Source organism: Sceloporus undulatus, chromosome 2, assembly GCF_019175285.1.
Source record: "Sceloporus undulatus isolate JIND9_A2432 ecotype Alabama chromosome 2, SceUnd_v1.1, whole genome shotgun sequence".
Taxonomy (NCBI): domain Eukaryota; kingdom Metazoa; phylum Chordata; class Lepidosauria; order Squamata; family Phrynosomatidae; genus Sceloporus; species Sceloporus undulatus.
Genome location: NC_056523.1, coordinates 227,038,952 through 227,059,777, shown reverse-complemented (window position 1 = coordinate 227,059,777; position 20,826 = coordinate 227,038,952). Strand labels below are relative to the sequence as shown.

General features: G+C 42.7%; 1 protein-coding gene across 2 annotated transcripts in view; it reads left to right on the top strand.

The window, feature by feature from the left end:
* The window catches only part of FBXO40 (F-box protein 40), a 34,013-nt gene that overhangs the window by 1,327 nt on the left and 11,860 nt on the right, over positions 1 to 20,826 (top strand). The window contains exons 1-3 of one of the 2 annotated variants that reach the window (XM_042455232.1): positions 3,611 to 3,659; positions 11,636 to 11,665; positions 15,980 to 17,863. In XM_042455232.1, the coding sequence (XP_042311166.1) occupies positions 11,663 to 11,665; positions 15,980 to 17,863 (1,887 nt within the window). In that variant the 5' untranslated portion in view covers positions 3,611 to 3,659; positions 11,636 to 11,662. Of the gene's footprint in view, positions 1 to 3,610; positions 3,660 to 11,635; positions 11,666 to 15,979; positions 17,864 to 20,826 lie in introns of those variants that run through there. The other variant, XM_042455231.1, reaches the window with a different exon arrangement.

Below are 20,826 nucleotides of genomic sequence, written 5' to 3'. Positions count from 1 at the left end.
AAAACATTACAATAAATTTTAAAACAAAATAAACGACAAACAGTATAAATTGCATAAAATATGCAATAGTTAAAAGGCATGACTAAACCACACATACGCCATAAAATCCACCCTGGTATGATTATATGTTAAATGCCTGCTTATATAAAAATAGAGGTTCAGTTTAATTGTGTTTTAATTTTGGTACCATGAGATTTTTAGTTGTATTGTGTTTTTAACAGGTTGTAAAACACCTTGGATCCTATGCTGGGAATAAGCTGGGATATTAAATAATAAAAAAAAAAACGGTGCAGTGAAAAGTGTGGAAACATAATGACCATACACAAGTAGACCTAATGCTGTTGCATCTGTTTATTTCATAAATAAATAAAATATTTATTTACACACAGTAGCAAAAACATACTGACTGGCTTATAAGACACATCAAAACAACAATAATCAACAACACAATGCTCATAACAGTTCTTTCTTCCTAAGGAGAAAATTCTGACAGAGCAGTTAGAAAGTTTAGTAATGAACTAGATGCAGTGTGCTGCAGAGTTTAACTTCCTTTTCCAGTCTAAGCTTATGCAAATCCAATAGGGATTGGACCAGTGGCTGCAGGTAAGGTGACTATATTATAGAATCATACAGTTGGAAGAGACCGCAAGGGCCATCCAGTCCAACCCCATTCTGCCATGCAGGAACTCTCAATCAAAGCATCCCTGACAGATGGCCATCCAGCCTCTGTTTAAAGACCCCCAAGGAAGGAGACTATACTACACTCTGAGGAAGGAGTGTGTTCCACTGTCGAACAGCCCTTACTGTCAGGAAGTTCTTCCTAATGTTGAGGTGGAATCTCTTTTCCTGGAGCTTGCATCCATTGCTCCGGGTCCTAGTCTCTGGAGCAGCAGAAAACAAGCTTGCTCCCTCCTCAATATGACACCCCTTCAAATATTTAAACAGGGTTATCATATCACCTCGTATAGGGCGTGTGGTGTTGCTTAGTCCCCATAGAACAAGTCAGATTTAAGGGAAGAACCACAAAAGGAGGAAGGCTCCTATTGCATGGCGAGGCACACTATAGGATTGCCATTTTGTCCACTAAAACCCAGGGCAAAATGTAGGACAAAATCTAGACCCAACTGCAGAACAAAATTCAGCCCAAAATGTAGGACATTTAAGGTCCTCCATTTTCATCAGAGTGGGTTGTCACAGAGTGTCAGTTATGACAGTTGTTGTTATGTAACTGCCTATCTTTTTTGTAGTTATGGTTGTTTGGTTGGCAAAGTAACTTATTTATTAAAGTCCTTGTGAAGAGCGAAGGCTTGTTAGTGTCGTTATCAGTTGCAGACATCTCTTCAAAATCCTTCTCCCTGGCATCCTGTTGACGTGGTTCAACTCTGTAGGTGGTTGTGGTGGACACAGTGCGTCTTTCCACACTCCAACAAGGAAGACACAAGCTTGACCTCATTCTCATACTGAAAATCAACTAGAAGAGCATCCAATCACTCCATTTGTATTTTTGCAGAATGTTTTGCAGCTTCATGACCCAATTGGCCCACAGCAAACCAAAGGTGCTCCAGTATAGAGTGTAGTTTAGCTCCCAATGTGAGGCAATTTATGTCTCAGGGACAGGCATTGTGAAATTTTCCGCCTTAGTTTCCCCACAGAATTTGAGTACCATGTGCTTCAAAATTCATGGTACAGGGTGCATTTGCTTGGGCAGCAAAATGCCTTGGGCTAACCTTGGCAGGAGTGATAATCTACCTTCTGGCTAGTGTGATCATTTGGGACTTTACTTCCTTCTGTGCCAATTCTGCCCCCTATACCTGCATTTTGGAGGTATAGGGATCAAGGCACAGCTTTGGCAACAAAGAGGAGAGTGGTTTGTCCTTGAGAGGGGGACCTAATGCTAAATTCCACGAGCTCCTTGTGAGTTGCTGGGAAAAAGGTGAACTGCCATCAGATCTCCGAGATGCAGTCATCATCACCCTGTATAAGAAAAAAGGAGCAAAATCCGACTGCTCAAACTATCAAGGTATAACACTGCTCTCCACTGCTGGAAAAATCCTTGCAAGGATACTCCTGAACAGATTAGTTCCTGCTATTGCAGAAGAACTTCCCCCTGAAAGCCAATGTGGCTTTAGAGCTAATAGGAGCACTACAGATATGGTATTTTCCCTTAGTCAACTGCAAGAGAAATGCTGAGAGCAGAACAAAGGACTCTGTGTAACATTTGTTGACCTCACCAAAGCCTTCCACACTGTGAGTAGAAAAGGTCTGTGGCAGGTCCTGGAATGACTAGGATCCTCCCCCCCCCCCCCAATTCCTCAAAATGATCATCCTGCTACATGAAGGCCAGCAAGGTCAAGTCAGATATGGCGATGCTCTCTCGGAGCCCTTTCTAATAACTAATGGTGTGAAACAAGGCTGTGTTCTCACTTCAACTCTATTTACAATCTTCTTCAGCATGATGCTCCAAAGGGCTATGGCAGATCTCGAAGAAGAAGACAGCATTTATATACGCTACTGATGGTAGCCTGTTTAATTTAAGCTGCCTGAGGGCTCGCACTAAGACTCTAAACTATCTAGTCCTTGAGCTGCTTTTTGCTGACGATGCTGCCCTTGTTGCCCATACGGAAGCAGCCCTGCAGCTCCTAACATCTTGTTTTGCTACAGCTGCAGAGCTCTTTGGGCTGGAAATCAGTCTGAAGAAAACGGAAGTTCTCTATCAGCCGGCACCACAGGAAGAACGCTACCATCCCCACATCACCGTAGGTACATCTGTGCTTAAGTCCATCTAGCAGTTTACCTACCTGGGAAGCATCATCTCCTCAGACACCAAGATTGATAAAGAGATCAATCACAGACTAGCAAAGGCATATAGTGCATTCAGAAGGCTTCACAAAAGAGTCTGGAGTAACAAACACCTGAGATGAAGCACAAAAATCAGTGTGTACAGAGCCATTGTACTGTCTATTCTCCTTTATGGGTCTGAAACATGGGTCACCTATCGCCAACACCTACGACTCCTCGAAAGCTTTCATCAACACTGTTTACACACAATTCTAAATATACACTGGACTGACTATGTGACAAATGTTGCTGTCCTTGGGCAAGCAGGGATCACTAGCATTGAGGCCATGCTATTGAGGATGCAGCTGCGCTGGGCAGGATACATTTCTAGGATGAAGGACCATCGCCTCCCAAAAATAGTATTCTACGGTGAACTTGCCCGGGTCAGCATAAGAGGGTTGCTCCAAAGAAGAGATACATGGACTCCCTGAAACAACACCTCAGGCTCGGCCCAATTGATCACCAACAACGGTCCACCCTGACCTCGCATCGGGATGCATGGAGGTGCACTATCCACGATGCTGCAGCCTTTTTTGAAAGCTCATGCTGAATGAGTCTCAAAGAGAAACAACAACGCAGAAAGAACCACAACCTGGAAAGATCACCCAAGGAGACTTTCTGCTGTGCTTTCTGCAACCAAACTTGTTTATCTTGGATTGGCCTTTTTAGTCATCGACGCGCTTGTAGAAAGCGCAGGATGAGTCCTTCCTGAAACTTCGTTCGCGAAGTAAATCCAGAGAGAGAGAGAGAGAGAGAGAGATTGGATGATGGAATCTGTGGTGTTGCTGTGGGGAAGGCATGTTTATCTTTCTTGGAATTGGGTAAGAAGCAGATAAGAAGGAGAGGCAATAGCCATTGAGAGCTGCCAAAGTCAGTCCTGTAGGTATGCCTGGTATGGAGGGAGACTATACAGCAGTCCTGGGAAAGGGATGTTTTGGGTTGAGAGCAAATTAGTGTTTGAATTGTTCTGTGCTTTTAATATATTGTGTAAGCAAAATTGCTTTAATCCTAACAACATTGCCATGTGAACTACTTTAGTTTTCCGAATAAAACTTTCTGTTTTTGCTGTGAGACTTAGAGTTCTGAGCTTAGACAGTACATGGCAAGTACTCAGGTCTGAATAATATTCTCTGCTTCATAATAGTATTGTCATTGCTGTGGCATTATTCTGAAAAAAGCTGGAGGTGGAAGTAAAACAATATTTCTATGGATCATATATATATATATATATATATATATATATATATATATATATATGTATGTATATATATATATGTATATGTATGTATATTCTACGTAATAGCTTTGCAGTGCCCTGCCCATGGGCAAGGTCCTTTTTATTGAAAAATCCCATACAACACAGCTCTCCTTTCTCCAGGCTACTAGTCCTTTCATTAATTTACCATCTGTGCTACTGCACCCTTGAAATTTTGGATACTTCCCAACTTCTATCATCCTTTCTATTTGTTTGTTTCCTATTTACTGCCAAAGCAGTAAGCTTTTTAATTATTGTAACTATATCATTACATAGTACCTTGTTTTATTAGCTGCTGCTAAATTATCATGGCATTACTTGGTTAGTGGCTAACAAAGACCTGGCAAACACCCGATCAAAAAATCACAGAGTTGGAAGAGACTCCAAGGGCCATCCAGTCCAACCCCATGCAGAAACACAGAATGAAAACCCTCCCCATGACAAGGTCGCCATCCAACTTCTGTTTAAAGACTTCTAAAGAAGGAGATTCCACCACTCCCTAAGGGAGCTTGTTCCACTGTCAAACAGTTCTTTGTGTCAGGAAGTTCCTCTTTTACTGTAGCTTCCATCCATTGCTCTGTGTCCTATTCTCCAGAGCAGCAGAAAACAAGCTTGCTCCATGCTCAATATGACACCCCTTCAAATATTTAAACATGGCCATTATATCAACTCTGAACTGGAATAAAATAACATTATTATTAGGTTTTTAAAAGTTCAGTTCTATACAAGCCAGTTCTTATAAATGTATATTACTGTCATGTATTTGCAGATGATGTGTTACTATTACAATTCTTTCACTCAGCTAGTATAGCCCCCCCTCCTTTGCTATTCTTAACTCATCTGCTTGCTCAAAACAGTCACCCTTGTTTTAATGGATTCCGGTGGTCATTTTGACGTACACTGTTACTGACACGACACTTTGAAGGAATTGATGCTTTCCAATGGCTATTCCATAACATTTATTTTAATACTGATTTTTTTCTTGGTCATGAAATATGCTGCTTTTTACACAGGTTTGAAATCGTTAAATTTTATTGTTCCATTTATGGATGTTTTATTATTGAATGCCGAAGAACTGCATCATGTATGGCATTAAAGTGAGTATGTGCCTTCAAGCTGCCTGTTGACTTACCCAATGTATTCGAGTTTCCTTAGGCAAGGAATACTCAGAGGCAGTTTTGCCAGTTCCTTCCTCCGCTGTTCAATGTTTGCTCTTTATTTGAACTCTCTTCCTTTTACTCCAACCATTTTTGTAATCTTCCAGTGCTCCAGATACATGCACTGTCTGAGTGCTATGCAACTGTTCTGGAATTCTGCAAGTCATCACTGAGGCTATATTTAGAGGTTGCATGATCAAAATATTTTCAAAAGTCAGAGCAACAAACTTCCAGCTATGGCAAACAGACCAGTGAACTTGAGCTTTATGACCCGCGTGATGCTAGTGTGGGGAGCCCCACATGCACATACATTCCAAGAATTCTTATGAGGAAAGAGCAATCTGGATCAGGACACCTGAAGAAGGATGTGGAATACCTTCTTTTCCCCTCTCCTCCAGTGATCTGATACACATAAACACACAGAAGAGATTTTCCTCACTATTTTTTCTCAAAGTAGGGGCAAATCTTTCCAAACCTGAGAGCCACGTGTGATGCTGGCTCAGGGATCGGTGACCACATGTGCATGCAGAATGCAGCAGGTGGAAGGAGCAATCTGTATAGTTCATGAGGAAAGGGACTAAAGGAAAGGCTCTCTCCCTTCCTCCAGTGATTCTGATTCCAAAAGATCTTTTCCCAGTGCAATCTGTATGAAAATTGTTGGAATAGGGAAGCAGATTACATTTACTCTGAAATTAGAAGCATGGGGAAAGACTGACCTGTTCCTGCTTTCCAGGTGACAGAAGGAGTGAGTGAAGCACATAAAGCCACATGTGGTTATGGTTATTCATCTATACATTATATCTGCATTGTTGTTTGTTATTAACTGCCCTTGAATTGACCTCACCTCATGGCTACCCTTTGATTGAGACACCTCCAAGCCCCTCGGTCCTCAGCCATTCTGCTCAGGTCCTGTAAGGCACACTGCCATGGTGTTCTTAGTTTAGTCTATCCATCTAGCATATGGTCTTCCTCTTTTTCCACTTCCCTCTATCCTTCCTAGCATTATTGTCTTTTCTAATGAGTCATGCTTTCTCACAATGTGGTCAAAACACAACAGCCTCAGTTTTATCATTTTGGCTTCCAGGGAGATTTCAGGCTATTCTAGGACCCATTTATTTGTCTTTTTGGATGTCCACAGTATCCACAACACTCTTCTCCAGCACCACATCTCAAAGGAGTTGAATTTCTTTCTATCTGCTTTCTTCACTGTCCAGCTCTCCCATCTGTACATGGTGATGGGGAATACAATGGCTTGGACTATCCTAACTAATGTTCAGATGTATGTCTTTAGGATCTTGCCTAGTTCTCTCATAGGCGATGTACAGACTGCCCCTTTGGGGCGGCCTGCACCCGCTCCTTTCCCCAACGGATCGGGGCCTCAGTTGCCACAACAGCAGCCCCAAGGCCCCAATCCATTGCTTTTCCAGGCCGTGGGGAAGTGGCAAAAGGCCGCTTCCCCACGGCCTGGAAAGGGGTGTCCTTGGGGCTTTATGCCCCAACAGTGGTGGGGAAAAAGAGAAAGGGGCCACTTGGCTCTTTTCTCTTTTGTGTCACTGGTGCAGCCATGTAAAGGCTGCGCCAGTGATACAAACAAAGGAAGGAGCTCCATTTCAGAGCTCCTTCTGGGGCCACTGAAAGGGTGCCACAGGTGCCCTTCAGCAGTGCCAAGACTTCATGTCTGTGCCGCTCCATTTGGAGGAGGTGTGGCCATGACGTTGTAATGGCGGCACCCATGTAGAAAGGGCGCCACCATTACAAGGTACTAGGCTTGCAGGGTGTCTGGAAAGGACACCCTGAGGCAACCCTAGTATGTGTGCAGGCCGGCGCTTTGGCCAGTCTGTACAGCACCATAGTTTCCCTTCCCAGTCCTAGTCTTCTGATTTCCCAAATGTAGTCTCTGTTCTGATCAATGTTTGATCCAAGGTACGGAAATTCTTTATTTCAATTTCCTTGTCATCTAAATTGAATGTATGTAAACCTGGTCGTTGTTTTCTTTATGTTCAACATTAAGACTGCCACAGCACTTTCTTTAGTAATTGTTTCAAGCCTTTGTTGTTTTCTGCTAGTACTATGGTCTTATCTACATATCTTAGATTGTTGATATTCTGTCCTCCAGTGTTCAGTCCAATGATTACTTCTACTTCTGAGTCTAAACTTACTCTGCATGTGATATTTTCTGCAAATATGTTGAACAGGTAGGGAGGTAGCATGCAGCCTTGCCTGACTCCTTTGCCAATTGGGAACCATTCTGCTTCTCCATAGCCCCTTGTCCTGGGTACAGTTTTCTCATGAGGACAATCAAATGTAGTGGCACTCACATTTCTTTAAGAGCAATCTATAGCTTTTTGTAATCTATGCAGTCAAAGGCTTTGCTGTAATAAATAAAGCACATGCAGATTTTCTTCAGGAATTCTCTGATGCGCCATATGTTTTCAATGGAATCCCTAGTGCCTCTACCTTTGTCAGAATGTGGAACCAGTATCCAGGAAAATCAATCAGTCAGGCTTATGAAGATTAAGCAGAATTTATTGATAGATCCAAGATCAGCAATTCAACTCCATTCAGCATTTAAGCTGAGACTAACCCCCCACCACCACCGAAAGCAATACATAAAAACCCCAAACTTGTCTGTCCCACCCCCTGCAAAAGCCCACGCAACAAACTCTCCACCTCTTTCTCACCATTACTCATCCCCCATAGCTTCTACCGCTCTATGCTCTAAGTTTGCATTCCAAGCCTCTGAGAGGCGCCTCCAAGGTCACCATCACCAGATAACCACCACCTGGCACCACTCAGCTCCTATGTAGGCTAAGCACAGCAAAAGCATCCTCATCCCCACAGACATAGAACACATATCTGATAGAATACTGGCAAGGATTCTAACAACTTTTCCTGAACCCAGCTTGCACATCTGGAATTTCTCATTCCATATATAGTAGGTTTTGGTTTGTTTGTTTGTTACAGAAGTTTGAGTGTGACTTTGCTTGCACAAGAAATTAATGCAATGGTCCTTACGGCCCAAAACACATGGGCCAAAAAGTCTGGCTTCTGGCTGCTTCGGGGTGTAGCGTGCAAATGACAGACACCCCTGGATCAGCCAGAAGCTGCTCCATGGCCACCTAAGGCAGCCTGAAGTCAACCAGAAAAGGAGCAGGGAAAAGCCGCTTCTTGTTGGCAGCCCCTTTAGGACCGTGGCAGTGGCTGGCTTCGGGACCGCAGTATCCGGTTGCTGTGGTCCTGGGATGATTAGGGAATGATCAGGGCTGGAGCAGCCCCAAGCCGCCAGTCTGTTTGACCCTGTAGTTACTGTGATTTTTGTATCTCCTTTTTAATGGATGGGAATGTGTATTTATCATTTCCAGTCTTTGGAGAACTTTTCTGTTATCCATATTTGTTGGAAGATTTTAGTTAAAACTACAGCTGATTCTGTCTCTGTGTATTATAGCAGTTTTATTGGTATGTCATTTGTAACTGGTATGTCATTTGTACCTGGTTTATTTATTTATTTATTTTATTGCTTTGAGTACAGATTCCATTCTTTCCAAAATAGGTTCATCATTGTATGATTCTTCTTTGTGTCATTCATTCTTTCATCTGTTTTATATATCATAGAATCATAGAGCTGGAAGAGACCACAAGGACCATCCAGTCCAACCCTCTTCCATTCAGGAACTCACATTCAAAGCATCCCCGACAGATGGCCATCCAGCCTATGTTTAAAGACCTTCAAAGAAGGAGACTCCATTACTTTCTGAGAGAATGTGTTCCACTGTTGAACAGCTCTTACTGTCAGGAAGTTCCTCCTAATGTTAGGGTGGAATCTCTTTTCCTGTAGCTTGCATCCATTTTTCCATGACTCTGGAGCAGCAGAAATCAAGCTTGCTTCTGTGTATTTTTCCCATCATCTCATTTCATCTTGGTATTTATTATGTTCCTCTTCTGATCATAGAGCATCCCCACTCATGGTTTAAAGTTCCTTTTGATTTCACAGATCGTGTGGAAAAGGTCTCTTGGTCTTCCTTTTTCTTTGTCTTTTTGGTCAGCTTCTATTTCTCTGCACTGGTTATTACAGCAGTTCTTAGCAATTCCATACTTACTTAGCCCTAAAGATTTAATGTGCTATGCATCTTTCCTATTGAAATAAAAGAAGTAAAGAGACATGAGCAGCTCAAACAGGCAGGGCCAAAGGAGCAGCCAGAGGCCGCAATTGCCCCCAGACTGGTATGGGACTGCATCAACCAGACGCTGCAGTCCTGAGGGCGGCCACTGCCATGTTCCTCAACAGGCCACAAAAAGGAGCAGTAAGAAACCCCTCAGTTTTGGGCCACATTCAGCTGCCCTGGCATGGTCCTGGCACGGTCTCTGAGTGATCCAGGGGTGTGCATCATTTGCATGCCCCACCACTGGATCAGCCTGATGGTGGCCTTTTGGGGCCACCTGTTGTGGCCCAGGTTACCTTTCTCTAATTTTCACAACCTCCTCCAGCAACTTGAAATTCACAGTTAGATTGCTGGCCATCATTTCATATCTGCTTTAAGAGACTTTCAGCTCAAAACACACATTCCTCTGTCGCTTCCATGCCACATAGGATTAGCAAATAACATTCTCTAAAACTACCTTGACTGCCAAATTATATATCAGCTGTACTCTGAAGGTTAACCTGGCTGGGAGACTTCAATGGCAGGGGTGGGGAGATCTCTTTTAACCAGTGGCTGTCTGCATGTGCTCAGATATCCTCTTGTCTGCCAGCTAAGCTCCCACCTCCCCACTTTGCTCACCTCACGTTCCTCAGTTGAAGCGGGAGAGGCGGAAAAGGAAGAAAGTGTGGAGGATGTGGGCGGGATACATCAGAGTGAGGCATGGAGGCCACAGCAGCCGTGGTGAGATCTACCATCCTGCCTTCTGGAGTGGTGACACCCCTCCTGTCTCATGCTCAGAGAATTGATGTGCCATGTTGTTTCTCTATGCATGAAGACCAGGAGCACTGGCAGACCCCCACCAATACTGCAGAGGAGGAGGAAGAGAACGACGATGATGTCTGGCTGCTCCTGAGCCAGAAGAAGTCACAGAGCTTCATATGGAACCCTGGTGCTGCCGCCCTTCCCACTTTTCTGAGCGGCCCAGTCACTGTGTGTCTCCATTGCATGCTGCAACTGAAGCGGCCCACATACTCCGCACCCCATTAGCCTCGCAAACTCTGTCAGCCACTCTGATTCATTTCCTGGGAATGGGTGCCTGAGAGGGAGTCATCAGGCAGACCCAGCAACATCAGGGACTGCCTGAAGGACGAGACTTCTCCCTCCTTTAACTGTCACATTGTATTTTGTATTTATTGCAATTTTTTACTGTACACCGCTATGATCATTCCAGAATAGCGGTCTATAAATAATAATAATAATAATAATAATAATAATAATAATTATTATTATTATTATTTTGCATCTGAACTGAATTAGCTGTTCGTTATGATACAGTTAGTGAGCCAGCATGGCTTAGCAGTTTGAGCACTGGACTATGGAAATCAGGGTTCAATTCCTTACTTGGCCAAAGAAACCTACTGGGTGACCTTGGGTAAGTTACACTCTCCTAACCCCAGAAAACCCCATGATAGGTTCACCACAGGGTACCCTGAAGTGGAAAATGACTTGAAGGCACACAACAACAACATGAAACAGTTTGCTGGTGATGAGGGCAAAAAGGGAGGAAGAATGAATTCCAACCGAGAGTTGAGGTAGCGAATCTTGACTAAACCCTTCTGAGTGTAAAAAAGTCTTGAGATTTCAAGAGGTCAATGGAATGTCTTTTCAGGCTATTTGATGGCTCAGTGGAATATGTTCTTAATATTTTATTCTGGCATTCCTGCAGAGGTTGGCTACTACAGTCTTATTGTTTTCTCTGGGTGGGAAACAACTTACACAGAATTTGTGTTAGGAAGGAATAAGCTAAAAATGCAATTTATGTGACTGTGCTATTTGAACTGAAAACTTTTCCCCAAGTGAAGTACTGCTATAGAGTGGCAGTATTCTATATCACAAAAAAATCACTCTTCCAGTCCCTTAACGCTTTTTAAAAGGAGACGGGTAATATCCAAACTGTTGGCTAAAAATGACCTAATATATATTTGGTGTCACAAAAATCCCAAAGCAAGACATTTTTCTTATTACTTACTTCATTCTGGTTTCCTCTTTTCTCACAGAGAATGCCAAGGATGTAACTTTCCACCTATAGTGACCTCTGAACACTCACCAATACACTAAACCTGAGAATCTGGACCTATCCAATATAAACTGTCAATCTGGTGGGATGGCTAACCACTGCTATTACAAATATGTTTACAAATTCTATCATATGATTCTTCTATTAAATCTCTTCATTTCTCTTCTAGGGGCATCAAAAGTAACTAATTGGAGTTATGGTATGTACCACCAGAAAGAGATTATACAATGTTGTTTTAATATAAATCTAATTAAAGCAAGAGTCTTGTGTCACCTTAATGACAACACATTTATTATAACATGAGCTTTTGTAGCCTGTATATGAGCTGCATGGAATGTTATCCAGAATCTCATATTATGTGTGTGTGTGTTGTTGTTGTTGTTGTTGGCTGCCCTTGAGTTGACCTCGACTCATAGTGACCCTCTGAGTGAGACTCTTCCAAGTCCATCCCAACTGCTGCACTCAAGTCCTGCAGGCTCAGGGCAGCTGTGGCTTATATATAGAGAAAGCAAGAAAGAGCACATTTATTTTCACATGTAAAATGCCGACAGATCAGAGGCCAGTGAAATATAGAAGTACTGACAGACATTAAATGACTGATTCTAGCCAGTCACAAAATACTGACTGATAATACAAATATCTTGGTGTAACATAAACCAGGACATAATCAGGAGCTGGCTCTAAATTGTTTGGCCCATCGGTGACTCCAGCATGCTCTTTCTCTTAGTGTGGCAGCCATGATCAAATGTAGCCAATGTAGACAAAGGCCCCATTCCCACTGGCAGTTTTGCACTGGAAGGAACTGGGCAGATTCGGGGGTCCCCCTCCTGAATCTCTTCGTAAGCAAGTGCTCACTACAAATCAGGGGCATTTTAACCCGAATACCCTCTTGGGGAAATCAGATTTAACATGAAGGCGCTTGCTGTCAATCAAGCGATCGTCATAGATGACGTTTGCAGCACTCATTGCGGCATCGGAAGTGTGCTTCCCCCCTCCTTTTTTTAAAAGAGTCAGGCACAAAATGCATCAAAATGCGCACATTTTGTCCAATTTAAAAACCGTGTGTGTGTGTGTGTGTGTGTGTGTGTGTGTGTGTGTGTGTGTTGTAGGCATTTGGGTCAGTGCAGGTTATGATCTGCCCTTGGCCCCATTTTCAACCCCAAAATGCAAGCTAATGCATCCTGTATCCCCGACTCCTTGACACTCCAGAATGCCTCTTACACATGTAATAATAATAATAACAATAATAATAAATTCCTCACCTCGGAAATGCCAGAAAAGGATGCGATTGCCATGCATTCTTTTTTGCTTTTAAATCTGACTTGAATTTGAGCCTTCAACAGTATTAGGTTTTATTTGTCACCGTATATCTTTTCCTGCTATGATTGTATCGGTTCTGTAAACCAGTTTTAAAAGTTGTAAATTAAACTAATTAACCTCTGGGGAAAAAAAGCAATTCAGGGCTACCCCTGAATTCCTTAGAGACAGTAGCAAAAGCATGTATCAATTTGCCAGTTTGCCAAATTGACATTCGGATTGTAGCATTAATTTGCAAAGGAAAAAAAGTCTTGCCCTTTGCAAAATTTCCCCTTTTTTGGAAGCGGGCAAATGAAAGGGAAAGGGAACCAGCCACGTTCTATCAATCTATATATCTGTCCCAAGCAAAAAACATGCACATTTTTTGTCAAAAAATAATGTTAAAAAATTAAAAAAGAGGGGGAGGTGCCTGATAATAATAATAATAATAATAATAATAATAATAATAATAATAATTCAGGAGCAAGAGGAAATGAAAGTAGCACAAGCAAGCACAGACATGTCACCCAAAAAATCATGCGCATAGATTGTCAAAAATAAAAGAGGCTCCTTCTGCTGCAGCCTGATTTCCCTACATCTCTCCTCCGGCTTGTCCCCGCAGCCCAATTTCCCTTGGCAATCCTCCTCCTCCTCTTTCTTTCCGACCCTCACTTCCTTCTGAGCTGCCCTGGCTCCTTCATCCTCCTCCTCCTGCTCCGTTATAGAATGCCCTCCATGGCTCCCTTCTTCCCGTGGCTCCTTCCTCCTCCTCCTCCTCCTCCTCCTCCTCCTCCTCCTCCATCACTTTCTCCACTCTCCCCGCCCTCCCTCTGACAGCCCTTTGCAGCCCCCGTCAGTCACCCTGATTTCCCCTTTTAGCTTCCTCTCACCGTTTGCCTCCTGTCAGATCCCCCTTTGTGCATCCAGGCTCTTTCCTCCTCCTCCTCCTCCTCCTCCTTCTCGGATGAGGGGAGGGAATGCTATGCCCTCTACCCGCCCTCTGACCTTAATCCCTCTCTGAATTTGCCCCGATCATGATCGGGGGCAAGTTCATATTTTGTGGAACCTGGTATTTTCAGAAACGACAGAGTTTACCCCGAATCTGGATACCCCATGCTAAAGGGCATTTCCTTGTGCATGCCTCGAAATGGATTGTCACAGTATTGGGCCCAATATGAACTTCACATGGAAGAATCGATTTCTCCTCCGGGTTAAAAGGTAGTCTGAATGGACCCAAAGGCTTGTGAATTTTTGCGTCACACAAAGGTGGCTTTTTGTTTGCATCATTGAGCTCTCACAGAAGCTGTTCCTGCCCAGGGACTTCAATCTGGTGATCTATACTAGTAGTATTTATTGAAAGTTACAAACCAGAATAGATAAGACACATCAAGAGTTGGGGAACTCTTTGTTCTTTATCCTTATTCACAGTTTGCCCAGGGATGTGCCCCAAAAAAGTATAGCTCAAGAGTATTACAACAGGTCTCACAGCAGGAATGGAGGTGCATTTCCCAGCAGATGGCAGCAAGGAGGGCTTGGCAACTCCTTTGCCAGTTCTTGGCCCCTCAGAAAACTTATGAAGGAAGAAAAAGAGTAGGTTGAAAATTCCTTCAAATTACAGGAACTTTTGTTGTTGCTGTTCCTGGAATAACACAAACTGCACATTTTTGGGACCTGCACAAGTGTTTGAGAAATTGCACAGGTTTGCAGTAAAAACTACATTTACAATTTTTTTACGACCCACAAAAAACTATACAGCTTTCTCAGCCCCCCCCCCCCCCGGTTTACATTGCTTTTTGTTATGTACTTGGGGAAAATTCAAAACTAATTTGAACACTATTCCCCCATACAAACAACATGGTAGTGGATTCAACATGATGGCTGAAGCCTTTGCTAGCTTGAAAGTTGCAGAAGCTAAACATGCAACTGGAAAAGAAACTCAGACTGACTTAGCAGCCAAATGTGGTTTTGTTGTGCAACTTTGCTGTTTTCTGTGCAATGTAATAGTTGTGCAACACTGTTTTCTACATAAAAAAGCAATTTTGCACAAAACACACACTTGCTGCCTGGAAATGGTCTTTTTTGTTCAAAACCCACAATTTGAACATTGCTCATTTTGCTCTCAAAAGCTGTGCAGTTTTCAGGAGAGAAACTGCAGTGTTTGGTAAACTAGAGTTTTCTGGCCAAACTGTGCAGCTTTTATGGAAAAGCTGCAGAGTTTGCTGTCATTGCAGGAAATAAAATTCTGAGTGTCTCAAAGCTACAGGATAAAACAAGTATTTCATTGTTCTCAACATCTACCAGGACTCAGAAAACGGACATCTATCATCCCCACCAACTGTCAAAACCATCAGGATTCCACATTCAGAACATCAGGTTTTAGTACTTAAAAATCAGAAAGCCTTTATTAAGCTAAAGGTGACTTTCATAGTCAAAACTGCCCAACAAACATTACAATTGCTTAATTAAACCGTAACAGATTCAGACTTTAGGTGGGCTTAATTATTATTCATTACAATTAACAAATACATTTCTCTTTCTTTTCCCAGACCGGCCTTTTTTCTTTGTTGTTTGAGTGAGACGCTATCTCATAAATGAAACTGAGCAAGTTTGCTTCTTTTTCTGTATTATCTTGGCACTTGTCTGAGCTTACCCTTCTAAATCATGCTATGAGTACTGTATGTCCCAACACTATATGCCCCAAGATATTGTGACAGAACAGAAGTATATGCAACTTTAATCTCTAACTGTTGTGATTTGGTAGTTCCAAGCTCTGTAAACTGAGTAGTGCATTCTTCATAAATACCTATTTTTGAAAGTGGTTGATGAAGATGTGTGTGAAATAGCTTCTAGATATAACATGCAGAACTTTTTAAATTATCAAGGCCTGTTACAGACTGCCAGGGGCCTGTTACAGACTGCCAAAATAAAGCTTCTTCAGGTCTCTTTGGAGGTATGCTGTTTAAATGATGCCTGGGTCCTAAGAGTCCGGAGGTCGCGCCAAAGCCACACTCCATTCCTGAGCACTGGAGGGCAGCTTTGGTGCAGCTTCTGGATTCTTAGGGTGCATGCATCATTTAAACAGCATACCTCCAAAGAGACCCGAAGCAGCTTTATTTTGGCAGTCTGTAACAGGCCAAACTCTTTAAGTTATAAAAAATGATGTTCTGTCTTTCCCAGTTGCTTGGAAAACTGCTTCTGTTTTTGTTTCCTTTGATAGGGCAGGAAGCAGCAGATTCACAACAGACTGCACAAGCACTGTGAGAAATGTTTCAGCCTGTATTGCCAAGCTCCAATTGAGCCTGCTGTATCTTGTCCAGTGATCAGCTGCCGGTCTCGCTGTGGTGCTGCCTTTCACATGTGCAAGGAGGAAGAGCATCAGCTCCTGTGTCCTCTAGAGCAAGTTCCATGTCTCAACTCTGATTATGGCTGCCCTTTTACAATGGCTCGTTTTAAAGTGGCAAAACACCTCCAGGTCTGTCCAGCCAGTGTAGTTTCCTGCTCTATGGAATGGAACCGGTGGCCATGTGTAGATTCTGAAGCCATTCTGCATGAGAATATTATGAAAGAAGAGCCCAGAGAAGAGTGCCTTGATGTGGCGCTAGCCATGAGAGATCAGAAAACTCTTTTTGAGGTGCTCAAAATGGCTGAACTTTTCCCAGAATGCAAAGAGGCTAGCAGTATGGAAGAAACATATGTAGAGGGCCTAGGAGAAGAAGCTTCTGGAAGGGTAGCTGATGAGGGTGAAGCAAATGATGCTCATCCACCTGAACTCAGCCAAAGTGAGCGTGAGAATTTGGCAAAGGACAAAGAAGGTATGGACTTGGCTGGTTATAAAATCTGGGAAAATATGTTTAGCAAAGAATTTAAAGCATGCAGTGTAACAGGTGCATTGGCTGACAATGGAAAAAGCAAAAGAGAGAGCAGGCCTCTGAATAAAGGACAGACTTCATGCAATAGTGTTGTGGAAAAAGCTAGCAGTGTACAAGAAAAGGAAGACACTCGATCCTCTTCTCAAATCAGTTTAGCAGCTGAAAAGACAGGCCTGGCTCCCTGGCAAGATGGAGTACTGGAGAGACTGAAAACAGAGGTTCCTGTAGGAGAGTATAATATGTATCTGGTACACCATGGGCGGATGCTCATTCATTTTGGTCAGCTGGCTGCTTGCACTCCCAGAGAGAAAGATTTTGTATATGGAAATCTGGAAGTTCATGAAGTGAAGACAGAGACCACCTTTAAAGTACCAACCAGCTATTGTGGAAGAAGAGCACGACTTGGTGATCCTACAGCACACAAGAAGCCAACTAAGAGCATATCTGTGGATACTTCTGAGTTGGGAATAAATGTGGAGGAACTCCCTAAATCCAATGCCATCAAAACCACACTGCTCTGTGCCTTGGAGAAGGAATTGAAAGGACATGAGATATCTCAAACAAAGACTACTGATGCTCTATATGTGGATTTTGGGACACAAACATACAGGTTTGCCATGGAGCCTTTCGCTTCCACAACTGTTCTAGCAGATGTTCTAGATGCAAATGATCCACCCAACCTTAGTTTACAACTTCACAGTGAGAGCATAACCCAAAGGCACAACAAAAGCAGCTCTGCTTTCACTTTCTCTTGCAGCCACTTTTTCCGGAGAGATGAATTTCCATCACATTTCAAGAATGTTCACACAGATATCCAGTCGTGTCTGAATGGGTGGTACCAACATCGCTGCCCGCTTGCCTATCTAGGCTGCACCTTTGTTCAATATCCCTGGTGCCCTTCTGGGCAAAGGTCAAGTGTTATCTACAGCCAGCATCTTAAGACATTTGCTGTGAAGCCAGAGGTTGACCCTGCCCTCTTACAAATAAATAAAAACAATCACATCACAAACAGCCAAGACAAAGAAAGGGATGCTCTAAGCAGCCTACCCTTGGAGATCCTGAAGTACATTGCTGGGTTTCTGGATAGCTTTAGCTTGTCTCAGCTAGCTCAGGTGTCGGTACAAATGAGGGACATCTGTGCTACTCTGCTGCAAGAGAGAGGGATGGTTTTTCTACTGTGGGAAAAGAAGAGATATTCTCATGGGAGCACTTCTTGGAGAGCCCGTAGAAAGGCAAGTGATGGGGAAACTGGAGGGTATGGTGGCATCTGAAACACTTTACTAAAATATTTGCATAACTCCTTTGGCATTGGTATATCTAGCAGCATCTGCTACATATCTATAAATATCCATATCAGACATTCCAGTCATAATGAAAAATATATCTATTTAGCATAGCCTGGTTGTTTCTCTTACCAGCATGATCTCTCTTTGTCAGCATATCAGGGCTGTTATCAATTAAGAACAGTGTAGCTTGGGGGCTGCATTGCACCATTCTCCCCCAGTGGAGGCTGCAGAACTGTTTCACTCCTGTCTCCTCTTGGCTTGTTTTATATCCTCCCTAGACTAATCTGCTGTAATCAGGTGATATATATGGTGTCCAGTGAGACAAAAGATCTCTAGTGAACCTCATTTATATAAACAGTTGGTCTCCTTTGCAGCGGTGTCATAACATTGCTCTTCCTCCAATCACATTCTTGGAGATAACAATCCAGATAAAATAATCCAGTTTGCCTACTGATATTCCAGACTAACACGGCTGGGTCTCATAGTCCAAGTAGTGTCAGATCTTAGCTTTTGTCTGCCTTCCATCAGATTACATTAGTCGGCTGATTGCATCAGCTGTTGCAATACCTGCCATTTTATTCTTGATCAAGTTTGCTCATAACTTTGTTTACAACTGAGTAGGTGTTCTGTCCGGAATCAGCCCATCCCTAGCCTGGTAGTAGCACACACACATTCTATAATACACAGATCTTTCTACTTTGTCTTAGATGCTCTATAAACCATTGTTTATGTTTTTGGGACTTAAATTTGCCAAATTTTAACCCAAATCAGCATGCAGCTTGTAACATGATGTCTGTGATCTGCTTGCCTTCATTTGTGTCACAGTCATACTATTGTTGGTTGTTTACTGCTGTCACGTCAACTTCGACCCTATGAATGCACGTCACCCAGTTATCAATAGCTCTGCTCTGGTCTTGCAAACTCAGGCCTATGGCTTCCTTGACTGAGTTTATCCATCTGTAATGTACACTTCTTTTTCTCCTACTTGTTTCTGTCATGAGAAGCATCATTGGCTTTTCTAATGAGTCATGTCTTCTCATGATATGTTCAGAGTACAACAGCTTAGTCATCTTGTCTGCTAGTTCAGTTTTGATTTGCTCTAACACCGATTCATTTATCTTTTAGGCAATGGTATGTACAGAGATCTCCATCAGGATCACATTTCAAATGATTTATTTTCGTCCTATCAGCTCTCTTCACTCTCTAACTTTCACACCCATCTATAGAAGTTGTAAATCATATGTGATAATTATTTTTCCCCTAAGGTTCAACCATGCTGTCTTCATTTTCTTTAATAATCTTTCCAAGTCTTGCTATTTTCTACTAGCAGAATGGTATCATCTGCATATCTTAAATTGTTGATGTCCTTCATTCAATATTCATGTCTCTTTCCTGCACAGATATAGGATGGGGGACACCTGGCTGAACGAGACTACAAGTGAAAGGGATCTAGGAGTCTTAATCTCTTCTCCAGGCTGAACATCCCCAGCTCCCTAAGTTGTTGCTCATAGGGCATGGTTTCCAGACCCTTCACCATTTTGGTTGCTCTCCTTTGGACATGCTCCAGTTTCTCCACATCCTTTTTAAATTGTGATGCCTAGAACTGGACACAATATTCCAGGTGGAGCCTGACCAGAGCTGAATATAGCGGCACTATTACTTCCCTGAATCTATACTTTTATTGATGCAGCCTAAAAGTGCATTGGCCTTTTTAGCTGCCACATCACACTATTGACTCATGTTCAACTTGTGGTCTACTTGGACTCCCAGATCCCTTTCACATGTAGTTTCATTCAGCCAGTTGTCACCCATCCTATATCTGTGCATTTCATTTTTCCACCCTAAGTGCAGTACCTTACATTTCTCCTTGTTGAATTTCATGTTGTTAGCTTTGGCCCAGCTTTCTAGTCTATTCAGGTCATTTTGAATTTTGGTCCTGTCTTCTGGGGTATTAGCTACTCCCCCTAATTTGATGTCATCTGCAAATTCGATGAGTATGCTGCCAATTCTGTCATCCAAGTCATTGATAAAGATGTTGAATTGCACTGGCCCCAGGACAGAACCCTGAAGGACCCCACTGGTCACTTCTCTCCAGGATGAAAAGGAGCCATTGTTGAGCATCCTTTGGGTTTGGCCAGTCAGCCCATTACAAATCCATGTAACAGGTGCCTTGTCTAGCCCACATTTTACAAGCTTGTTTGCAAGAATGTCATAGTGAACTTTGTCAAAGGCCTTATTGAAATCATGATATACTATATCCACAGCATTCCCTTCATTTAACAAGCTGGTAATTTTATCAAAAAAAGAGATCAGGTTTGTCTGGCATGACTTGTTTCTTTGAAACCCATGTTGACTTTTTGTAATTATGGAATTGCCATCTAGATGTTCACAGACTCTCTGTTTAATGATCTGCTCCAGACTCTTTCCTGGTATTGATGTCAGACTAACTGGACGATAATTGTTGGGATCCGCCTTTTCCCCTTTTTTGAAGATGGGGACAACGTTTGCCCTCCTCCAGTCTGCTGGGACTTCTCCTGTTCTCCAGGAGTTCTCAAAGATTATTGCCAATGGCTCTGATATTACATTTGCCAGTTCTTTTGATGCTCTTGGATGTAATTCATCTGGTCCTGGAGACTTAGATTCATTTAGATTAACAAGGTATTCCTGTACTATCTCTTTACCTATTCTTTGCTGAAATTCCCCTGTTCTGTCCTCTGCTCCATTTTCCTCAGGTTGAGCACCTTTTGCTTTTTCTGAGAAAACTGAGGCAAAGGTGTTGAGTAATTCTGCCTTTTTTCTGTCTTCTGTTAGCATTTTGCCATCTTCTCCACACAGTGGCCCTACCGTTTCCTTCTTCTTCCTTTTGCTGCGGACATATCCAAAAAAGCCCTTTTTATTGTTCTTAACCT